This window comes from Sorex fumeus, unplaced genomic scaffold (genome assembly GCF_029834395.1).
Source record: "Sorex fumeus unplaced genomic scaffold, SorFum_2.1 ptg000044l, whole genome shotgun sequence".
Taxonomy (NCBI): domain Eukaryota; kingdom Metazoa; phylum Chordata; class Mammalia; order Eulipotyphla; family Soricidae; genus Sorex; species Sorex fumeus.
Genome location: NW_026606101.1, coordinates 50,191,061 through 50,202,229, shown reverse-complemented (window position 1 = coordinate 50,202,229; position 11,169 = coordinate 50,191,061). Strand labels below are relative to the sequence as shown.

At 61.4% G+C, this 11,169-nt stretch overlaps 1 protein-coding gene across 1 annotated transcript; it reads right to left on the bottom strand.

Annotated features, from left to right (window-relative positions):
- Nucleotides 1-66: 66 nt before the first annotated feature.
- Nucleotides 67-8,831, bottom strand: FAM131A (family with sequence similarity 131 member A). The gene is given in 7 exon segments (XM_056121398.1): nucleotides 67-1,799; nucleotides 4,905-5,018; nucleotides 5,128-5,203; nucleotides 5,205-5,311; nucleotides 5,707-5,800; nucleotides 7,862-8,004; nucleotides 8,590-8,831. Coding segments are annotated over 7 exon segments (1,104 nt in total). The 5' UTR covers nucleotides 8,678-8,831; the 3' UTR covers nucleotides 67-1,317.
- Nucleotides 8,832-11,169: the final 2,338 nt, after the last annotated feature.

Sequence of the window (11,169 nt, the reverse complement as noted above, 5' to 3'; positions counted from 1 at the left end):
CTTTGAGGGGGGCGGGGAGAGAACTAGGATGGGTTTATACTGGAACCTCCAATGAGCAGATGTATATAGAGATTTACAAAGATTTTTATATTAATTTAATAAAACAAATTCTTAAATAGAACAAAATAAACACCTAATGAGCCACTTATATATAGAATGTCTGTGCCCATCAGCTCTTGTTCTTACCTGCCAAAGTCTACAGGGCTCCGAATCCTGCAGCTACCCTCGGGGCCACCCCCAGCCCTACAACTCCGGGGTCCCGGGGGTTCCAGAAAAACTTTGAATCTGCGGAGGCCTCCACTGATTCATCACCAACACCCTGCCTGGGGCGGAGGCTCCCCCCTCCCCCTGCCCCGCCCCAGGACGGTAGCTTTGGCCTTTTTGTTCAGCCGAGAAAGGCACTAACCTCTTTCCTCCCCAGAGAGTTCCTCCCTCTGGACTCACTCATTGGCACCATTCCTGCCCCGAGTGGGACAGCAGCAGCCCAGGAGGGCCCCCTAGTGGCCGTCTCGAGCAGCACACCCAAGCCCCAGCTCTGCAGCAATTTCTGGGTCCACCCTGGAGATACAGGACCAGGGGACTGGGGAAGGACCCAGCCCCCCACACACACCCCCGCCCCCCTCCCCTCCCTCCAGCGGGGCCAGGGAAAGGGTGCAGGGCACAGATTTCTGTCATGCCGATGCCTGCCAGGGAAGATGCGACTGGAAGAACAGACCCAAACCCCCTCTTTCTTTCGGAAAAAGAAAAGATTTAGAGATGATGGTGAGGGGACGCACAGCACAAGCCTGGCTGGGCAGGGGGCTGGGGTGAGGGGTGAGATCAATCACTGCACACGGACAGATGGGAGGTGAGAGCAGCAGAGGAGAGGGGCGTGGGGTGGGCACAGGGGGGTCGGGTTCCCTCTCCCCAAACACCCCCTGCCCCTCCCACACACACAGCCCCAGGCCATCACCGCCGCCCTTCCGGGATTCACATCGTCCGAGGAAGAAACCGTGTCTGTGACGATTCTTGATTTAGGAACATGAACATCACTGCCGTCTGCCACAGCTGGCGCCATCTCTGCTCCGGGGCCCCCGGGCGAGCTCCAGCAAAGCCCTGGAGTTGGGGGCAGGACATGCGCCCCCAGCCCGGCCCCCGGCCTCCTCCCGCGACACGATCATGCAAAGACACACAACAGAAGAGTGAGTGCTCCCGGGAGCCTCCAGGCTTGGGACCTCTGCTGGCGGCCCCGTCGCCCGTGTCGGCCACCCTGGCCACGGAGGCTCTGCCCCCAGCAGGGGCTGAGGCCGTCCCGTCACCGGGCGGGCGGGGCGAGGGTCACTGTTGGTCCGGCTCCGCCTCATCCTCATTCAAGGACACCACCCCGGAAGAAGCCACATCGGAGGTTTGCCGCTGCCGTTCCCACGCAGGGCGCAGTGGCCCGCAGTCCTCGCAGGGGGCGGCCGCCGCCGCTGCCTCCTCCTCCTCCTCTGCAGGGGACAGGCAGGACTCCATGGGCGGGGAACCGTAGAGGGAGTCCTGGGCCTCCAGGGGACCCAGGTTGCGGAAGGCACTTTCCCGGCTTGGGGGCAGCTGGGCGAGGAGCAGCTCTTGGCCCAGCAGCTGAGAGGCCAGCCGGGCCGGGGAGCCCAGCAACCCGTCCTCCAGGCTGCAGAGACTCGAGCACAGGGTGTCCGGGGACACGGTCTGCGAGCAGTCGCTCTCGGGCTCCACCGAGCCCTGGCGCAGAGGCCGGGAGAACCGGTGGCCACTGAAGAGGTCCTGGAGGTGGGCACCCAGCGGCAGCTGCCCCGCCAGCTCTGTGGGGGAGAGGGGAGGTCCTTTAGCGCCATCTCTGCTGGCCGGCCAGAAGCCGGGTCCCTCGGCCCAGCGGAGAGGAGCAGCCTCTGTGCTCCGTTTGTTTCCTCGCGGGTGCCGCACTGGGAGTTGAAGCTGGTGGCCTGGAAAGGGTCCCTCAAGGGTGAGGAGGTGGGCAAGTCACGCCCAGGGCAGCCGCGCATGCATGCACGAGGCCACGAGGCCCCCTGAGCACCACGCGGAGTTCCCCCTCCCCGTCACAAAAGAAGACAAGCTAGGACCGGAGGGACCGGACTGCAGGAAGGGCTGACCCGGCTTCGATCCCCGGAACCCCCCACAGTCCCTTGAGCACCACCAGGAGTGATCACCGCGCACAGAAGCAGGAGTAAACCCTCAGCTCTGCCAGGTGTGGAATAAAAAAGGCGAAAACAAGGGGCTGGAGTAATAGCACAGCGGGGAGGGCATTTGCCTTGCACGCGGCAGACCCTGGTTCGATTCCCAGCATCCAATAGGGTCCCCCGAGCACCGCCAGGAGTGATTCCTGAGTGCATGAGCCAGGAGGAACCCCTGTGCATCATCGGGTATGACCCCCCCCCCACACACACACACACAAAAAAAAAAAAGGCAGCTGGGCCAGAGACATAGTACAGCAGGCAGGACGCTTGCCTTCTGCGCGGCTGACCTGGTTCAATCCCTGGAATCCCAAGTGGTCCCCAGAGCCCTATCAGGAGTGATTCCCGAGCACAGAGCCAGGAGTAAGCCCGGAGCCCAGGCGGGTGTGCCCCTCCCTCCCTCCCAAAAGGAAGCAAATGCGGAGGTGGTCCAACTCGTGGCCCAGTTCTCTGCTGCCCAAGGGAAGGAGCGGGAGTGCCCTTAGCCCTCTCTCTCGCCCTCTCCACCACCTCCAGTCGCCTGTCCTAGCAAGGGGCGCCTCTCCCTCCCTGGCACGGAGTTCCACTAGCGGCGGCCTTCCGAGAAATGTTAGCTGTTACTACGAGCCCAGGGGTCAGTACGGGCCTGGAACGCAATCAGACAGGAACATTGCGATCCGGAGCGCTGGCACCCCCAATAATCTGGCCCCTCGAGACCACAGCTGGCGTCTCCCACGTGTGAGAAAGCATCGCCCACCTTGGAGAACTTGTTAACTGGCTGGAAGGGCGGGCAGGGGTGGGAGGGCCCTGGAGAGCCGTCGTCATATGTGGGGGGGCGGAAAGGATGAAAGCCTGCGGGGGCGGAGCCCGGAACCTGCAGAGAAAGTCAGGCCTGGGGTCGGGGAAGGGAGATGAAAGGCGCCGAGCACAGCTGCGCGCTCGGCCCAGGCGGCCCACAGGAGGGTCTTGGCTGCGCCGCAAAGCTGCGTGGTGGGAGCCCGCGCACCTGGGGGCCACGGGCGCGCGCGCGCTGCGTACACAGCTGCACGGAGTGGGGCGCTTATCCTGCAGGGTAAGGCCAGGCCGGCCCCACCGGAGTGCACCGGAGGCAGGAGTGGCTGTTGGACCTTTTCTGGAGGTTTTTTGGTGTTTTTTTTTTGGGGGGGGGGGGGGGTGTTGAGTTTTTTTTGTTTATCTTAAAGCACAGGTTCCTAAACTTATTCTCCTACCTCCTTTTTTTTTGTTGTTTTTTTGTTTTTGTTTTTGTTTTTTTGCTTTATGGGTCACACTCGGCAATGCTCAGGGGTTACTCCTGGCTCTGCACTCAGGAGTTACTCCTGGCGGTGCTCAGGGGACCATATGGGATGCTGGGAATCGAACCCGGGTTGGCCGCAAGCAAGGCAAACGCCCTACCCGCTGTGCTATCTCTCCAGCCCCCTCTCCTACCTCCTTTTCCGAAAAAGAGAAAGAAAATCACTCAGCACCTTCAGTACCTGAGGGCTCCTCCTGGCTCACTGATCAGAGTCAACCCAGGCTTCTGCATGCAAAGGCTACGCTCCAACCCTTGGCCTCTCCTCCTGCTAAAATCGACCTTCTCTGAGCCAACCAACAAAGGACCCTGCGAGGGCACTTAGGGCTACGACCACCTTATCCCCCCATCATTCCAGTTGCCCCTCAGGGGCATATTACCCATTTAGGGGCTTCTTCCTTTTCTTTTTTCTTTTTCTTTTTGTTTTGGGGCCACATCGGCGAAGCTCAGGAAATACTCCTGGTGGTGCTCCGGGGGCTATACAGGATGTCTGGGATGGAGCCCAAGTTGGCCGCATGCAAGGCAAGCACCCTTCCTGTTGTACTATCTCTCCAACTTCTTTTCCTTTAAAATATATTTTTGGGGAGCTGGAGCGATAGCACAGCGGGTAGGGTGTTTGCCTTGCACGTGGTCTACGCAGGTTCAATTCCCAGCATCCCGTATGGTCCCCTGAGCACCGCCAGGAGTAATTCCTGAGTGTAGAGCCAGGAGAGTAACCCCTGTGCATTGCCGGGTGTGACCCAAAAAGCAAAAAAAAAAAAAAAATTTTGTTTGTTTGTGGGCCATAACAGGGAGTGCTCAAGGCTGACTCCTGGCTCTGCATTCAGCGATGGCTCCAGGCAGGGCTCAGAGGACCATATGGGATGATGAGGATAGAGCCTGAGTTGGCTGTGTGCAAGGCAAGTGCCCTGATGTAGGAGCTCTCTGAACCCTTACACCCACCTCAGGCAAGACTGGTCCCTCACCTGTCTTTCCAAAGGCTGAGGACATTCTGCTTTGTTCTGTATTTGGAGGTCACACCCAGGAGTGCTCGTGGGCTACTCCTAGCGCTGCACTCAGGAGTGAACCCCAGAGGTGCTCAGAGGACCATAGGCAGTGCTGGGGATGGAACGGGGTGAGTTGACTGTAAGACAAGTACCTTAACCCCTGGACTCACTCTCTGGTCCATTTGGTTTTGCCACACCCAGTGATGCTCAGGGATTACTCCTGGCAGTGCTCGGGGGACTCTATGGGATGACTGGGATGGAACCTGGGCCGGCCACGTGCAAGGCTGTACTATCGCTCCAGCCCCGAGTCCACTTGTGTTTGCTAGAGTGCCGGAGATCTAATTCCAAAAACTCATCCTCCTGCTGAGCTATGCGCTGGCCCCCATGGCTGGCCTGGAGTTCCCCTGCCAGAGGCTGGGCCCTCACCGGAAGGCCCCTCACCTGAGTCAGTTCCAGCGTAATCTTCATCGTAGGACTCGTCGGTGGAGTCCTCACCATCCACCGAAGACCAGGCCCGGAGCTTGGCTTCTGCGATGGCAAATTGCTCAGCTACCCCTGTCAAGAGAGGGCACGGGATGCGTCAGCCAGGAGGGAGACAGCACCCCCAGCCCCACTGCTTTAGGCCCAAATTGAGGGGCATCACGCTAAACCCCCACCCACCCACCTGCCGCAAAGCGGGCCTCCTGCTCCCCCTCGCTCAGGTCCGAGTAGGAGGAAAACGCCGACTCCAGGGCAGCCGGGGGAGTCGCTGGGCTTGCTCCAGCCCTTCCACTCAATAAGATGCGCCACTCGGCCCTGCGCCATGGCGGTGGGCTTGGTCACGTGGTCCTTCACCACCTGGGAAATACCTGGGGGAGGGGCGAGGGAGGAAGCCAGGTGAGAACACGGCGGGCCAGGGGGCATCTGAGAGCAAGGGAAGGTGGCAGGAGGGAGCCACAGGCGCCCACCCGCGGCTCCCAGGAGGAGACCAACGGGGGCCATCTGAGAAAAGCAAGAAAAGGGAAATGCGGGGCGGGGGGGGGGGGGGGGGGGGGGGGGCTGGCGGCTCAGTGCCGAGCCCAGGATCTGCATGCTTGAAGGCTGGATTCCATCATTCCCGGAAGCGCGCGGTCCAGGAGACAACTAACCCCCACCCGGCGGCCAGCAGAGCCCTGGAACAACTGCCATCAAGAGCCGCAAAAGGAAAGAAAAAGACAAGGGCCTGGCCCCGACCGCCAGGGGCCGTGCGCAGGGCAGCGCGTACCGTGCAGGGAGGATCTGGCCAGCGCAGCGATCTCCTGGATAGTCAAGGCCCTCCGTGACTTGGGCAGCATCGCGACTCTGTCTCCAACATTCACCTAGGCGACGGCATCAGGGCTTCAAGCAGTGCCCCAGACCACCGCACCCAGCCAGTGATGAAACAGCGGGGATGGGGGGCGGGGATTTGTGTGTGTGGCCAGGGTGGGTCCCCTTATCCAGACCAGGGGAAGGAGCCCCGAAATGGGCTATGCTGACCTACCACCTCCCCACCCCGAGGGAAAGGGACTGGTGAGAGGGCAAAGGACCAAGCACCAGGCTGAGAGGGGAGGGGAGGGGAGGGGAGGGAAGGGGAGGGGAGGGGAGGGGAGAGGAGAGGAGAGGAGAGGAGAGGAGAGGAGAGGAGAGGAGGAAGGATGAGGAGGGGATAAGGCAGGGCGAGGGAGGGTTTGGCCTCTGTGGCCACTCTCCTCTGGGGGCTCATAACCACCCTCTAGTGGCATCAAGAGCCAGGGTGACAGCCCAGACCACCACCTCTTCCCGCCCTCCCTCCTCCCTCTGCATCTCCCGGACTTCTCCCAGGTAGCCTGACTCCAAACTCCAACACCACCACCCGCTCCCCTGAAGCGCTTGGCTCGCCCAGAGCCATGGAGACCAGGCTGAATGGAGCGCTAAGGGGCGGAGGGTCCATAGCAGGAGGCCTGTGGCCACCCTGAGCCCCACTGGGAGTGACCCCCAAACACTGAGCCAGGAGTAGGGCCCCTAGGCAGTACCAGGTGTGGCCCAAACCGCCAAATAAACAAAAAGACCTAATAACCCCACCCCCAAAGGCCTCCCATCCGCTTTCTTTCTGTGTCCACTGCCCTGTCCTTCCTCAAGGCCCTGGGCCCTTTTCTCTCCCCCGAGGCTCTCTGTCATCTTGGGGGTCTGGGCTGAGAGATTGGTCCCTCCAAGGAGGCTCTCTGGCCCCCCTCCCAGGCATCCATCCTATCCCCTGCTGCCCTCATGTCAGCTGCTGCCGGCCCCCTCTGGACCCCATGTGTGGGGAAGGCCTCTGTCCTGTTTCCTTCTCTCTTACCAGGCTTTTAGCTCTTGGAGAATTTTCTTTCTTTTTTTTTTGGTCACCACTGCTCCCCAATGTGGAGTACAGCGCCGAATCCCCACTAATCTCCCCAAACACATTGGCGGCCCAAGGGAGGTGAAGGTCGGAATGTAAACAAATAATTTTCCTGGAGTGCAGCGGCTGCTCGCAACATCCCCGGGTGGAAATCTGGCCGGGGGCTCCTTGGCTCTCCAATGAGTTGGGAACAGCAAAGCTCTGCCTCCTCTCCCGCGGGCCTGGACGCCCCCCGCCCCGCCAGCCCCCACTGCCAATCAAGCCCCTCTCCTCCTCCCGGTCAGCAAAGGCACCCGGATTCCCCTTGGGCTAAGCAGGCCATCTCAGCCCAACCAAACGCGCCCGGCCGCTTCAGGCCTGACTCAGGGGGCCCTCCAAGGGTTCGCTTCCAGGCAGGCCTGAGTGGGCCTCGCCTGGGGGCCTCTCCACGCCCCCCTGCTGGGGTGGCCGGGCTGCGCTTCTCTGCGGGAATGAATGAAGCGGGAGGATGCACCCGCCGGCCCCGTCCGCCCGGCGCCGCGCGGATGCTCCATGGCATCGCTCGCCTGCATCCTTCCCGTCCTCACCCTCCGCCAGCCAGCCCACCCGCGGTCCCCCCCCACCCCCCCGTACCTGGCTAACGGGGCCCCCAGGGTGGCGCGGGAAGCTTCCGGGCCGGGCCTGGGGGGAGGAGCCCCTGCTGGGTGTTTCCAGGCTCCCCCCCACCGCCATCCGTGCGGGCGCGCTCCGCGCAGCTGCGGCCCAGACCCAGAGAAAAAGGTGTATGTCTCCCTGGCAACCCATCACCATGCAACAGGGTCTCCCGGGATACGGCCCGGGATGCGCTGACGTCAGCGCCCGAGGCGCGAGCCCGCCCGCCCGCTGGCGCGGCGCCGAGCGGAGCAGACCGGCGCGGGGGCGGCCCTGTGCGGGCCCGCGTCCGGATAGCGCCTCCGCTCCCGCAGGAACAGGCGCGGGGGTAGGGGCGGCCGACCCCCTCTCCCTGCCTCTGCTTCCCCCCCACCACACACACACCGGCCCCCTGCCGACACCCGGAGTCCCGCACCTCTGGCAAGTCTTGGCTGTCCACGGAGGAAGGGCGGGAGGAGCTGCTCCAGCCTCGCAGGGTCCGAGCGGATCCCAAGGAGGAGAGGGAAATGCCCCGAGGAAGTTCGATCCACTCCACAGCCCACGCGGGGTCCGCGGCCACTGAGGGGTGGGGGGAAAGGTGGTTTCAGCTGCGCCTCCCGACTCGACAACGGCCCCTGTCACCGGCCCCTCCGCCCAGGCTAATAGCGACCACCTGGTGCTCCACGCCTGGCAAAGTCCCTCCAGACTCCTGCCCTGACCTTCCGGCTCCTGGGGGGTCACTGGTGGCCTCCCCAGCGGTGGCCACCGTTTCCCCTCTGGACACATTTGCTCAACAAAACTCTGGGGATGAAACATCAAAGTGGGTGCAGTTCTGGTCTCCCACGGGGCTGTCTCCCCTTTCCGCTGGGCGGGCACAGACAGTACTATGCCCTCAGCACCCTCAGGCAGAATCGCTGTCTGCTTTCTCCGGGGTCTCTACTCCCAGCCCACACTTCTCCTTTCTTTTCCCACAAACCCATGATTTCTCCTGCTTCTACCACCACCACCCGCATCCCAACTCCTAAGGCTGATTTTGGGTCCCCTGCCCAGTTCCAGTCCGGTGCCCGAGAGCCAACCGGGTAATTTTCCTCTTGACCCCCTAAACATCCTTCCCCCTCAGCTTCCCAACACCTCCCAGACAGCATCCACCGTGCCTGGTCTCACCTCGACGACTTGTCTGACAAGTCCATCGTCCTCCGGGCCCTTCGCGCTGCCACAGAAACATTTTGCCCAGCACAGAAATCATAGGCATGCTGGCTGCGTCGATGCGGAGAACCAAAAGCCCAGCACTGCTCCCGGCTCAGCTCCCAGTTCTATTCCTATTTTGGCTCCGGATGCTGAGCCAGTCCCCTCCCCACTTGGAACCCGTGCCTAGTCACAGAAGGAGAACACTCTTGCCTCATGGCTTTGAGGAGGTGGGAGCACCAAGAGGCGCAGCCAGCTCTCTGCAGCGCAGGAAGCTGAGGCCCTGGCTGCTAGACGTGCTGACGGGTAGGTATAACACAACTGACCTTTAGCTGGAGCAGCCGTCTCTGTCCCAGAGCCGCGGCCAGTTGGTGGTCCCCAGAAATGCTACCGGCCAGAAGGAAGACACGAGGTTACGGGCCATCCCGGGCTCCCAGCGAGCACCTAACCAAGGCTCCTGAAGCCAATCCTGAGGTCAGCCTAACTCTCTGCTGACCACAGGAGGGAATGACTCCCACAACTCCAAGCTTTAGCAAGGCCAGAGGGATCAACACCACCCACGGGGACTCTCAGCTTCAAAAGCCAATGAGGGAGGGCTGGTGCAATAGCACAGCAGGTAGGGAGTTTGCCTTGCACGCGGAGGGCCCGGGTTCGATTCCCAGCATCCCATATGGTCCCCCAAGCACCATCAGGGGAAATTCCTGAGTGCATGAGCCAGGAGGAACCCCTGTACATCTCCAGGTGTAACCAAAAAAGCAAAAAAAAAAAAAAAATGCCAATGAGGGAGGGCTGGAGCGATAGCACAGCAGGTAGGGAGTTTGCCTTGCACACGGCCGGCCCGGGTCCGATTCCCAGCATCCCATATGGTCCCCCGAGCACCGCCAGGGGTAATTCCTGAGTGCATGAGCCAGGAGGAACCCCTGTGCATCGCTGGATGGAACCCAAAAAGAAAAAAAAAAGAAGTTAATGACGGGCTGAAGCGATAGTAAAGCGGGTAGGGCATGTGTCTTGCATGCGGCCGACCCAGGTTCGATCCCCAATATATATATATATGGTCCCTGAGCACCACCAGGAGTAATTCTTGAGTGCAGAGCCAGGAGTAACCCCTGTGCATCGCCGGGTGTGACCCAAAAAAAAGAAAAACACAAAAGCCAAGCAGGCAGGGCTGTTGACTTGCACGTGACCGACCTGGGTTCAATCCCCAAAATCCCATAGTGCCCTGAGCCCCACCAGGAGTAATCCTAGAGTGCAGAGCCAGGAGTAACCCCTGAGCACTACCAGGTGTGGACCCAAAACCAGGGCGGGGGGGTTGGGTGGGGCAAACAAAGAAAAACACCAATGGGCTGGAGCAATAGCACAGCGGGTAGGGTGTTTGTTTGCCTTGCACCTGGCCAACCCGGGTTTGATTCCCAGCATCCCATATGGTCCCCTGAGCACCGCCAGGAGTAATTCTTGAGTGCAGAGCCAGGAGTAACCCCTGCGCATCGCCAGATGTGACCCAAAAAAAAGAAAAAAAAAAGCCAAGCAGGCAGGGCATTTGACTTGCAAGTGACCGACCTGGGTTCAATCCCCAAAATCCCATAGTGTCCTGAGCCCCACCAGGAGTTATCCTAGAGAGCAGAGCCAGGAGTAACCCCTGAGCACCACCAGGTGTGACCCCAAAACCGGCGAAGGGGGGGGGCGCAAACAAAAAAAACCACCAAAAAAACTGTGAGGTTAATTTAAAAACTACACTAGACATCCCAGAGTTCCTCATGGGAGCCCTAGGAAAAGTACAGCTCTCAGCTGGACTCTGAACTCCAAGAACCTCAAGTACTAATGGCACTAAGTCCTGTGTGGCTGACCTCGTGTCCTGAAAACATCGCCAGCCCACACTTCGCCATCACAAGCCCCTGGATGGCCTTACTCGGGCTTGCCGAATTTCCTGACATGAAGGGAGAGCTAGCTGCTGGCCTTCAGATGCGTGGCCAGAGGCCAGGCCTAGCATACAGCACCATCCCTGGGCATCATCCCCTGGCTTCCCACTAGGTCTGTCTCCAGGGGGCCAGGGGTGGGGTGGGGGATTTGTCTGGGTTAGGGGAGGGACACTTAAGAGTCGTAAGAGGTGAGAAACTCAGAGACTCACAGGTGCCCCAAAAGTGGCCTCCCTCCCTCTCCAGCAGGCAGCTGACTCTGAAGGGGGTTGTGTTAGGCGGCAACTCCGCGGTGGTGCTTAGCCGGTTTGCAGGCTACCCCCCTTGACCGGGGTTGAGACACACACAGCCCGGGGCTGGCAGGTTGCGAGCGCAGGGCCACTTCCCGGACTGGCAGAGGTGCAGGAAGAGGGAGCTGGGGGGGGTGGGGGGGGCATGCAAGGCCACCGGCCGTGGGCGGGAGCGCGGAGAGGGCCCCTCCCGGCCTGTGCGCCTCTTGCCACCCTCGGCGGTGGCGATGCGGGCGGCCCAGCCCACGGCGCGCACCCGCAGCAGCAAGCAGGCCCCGGGAGCGAAACCGAGCGGGTCTAGCCCCCTCCTCGCGCCCGCCGCGCCCGGCTCGGGCCTGGCCCGCCTCCCCGGCGCA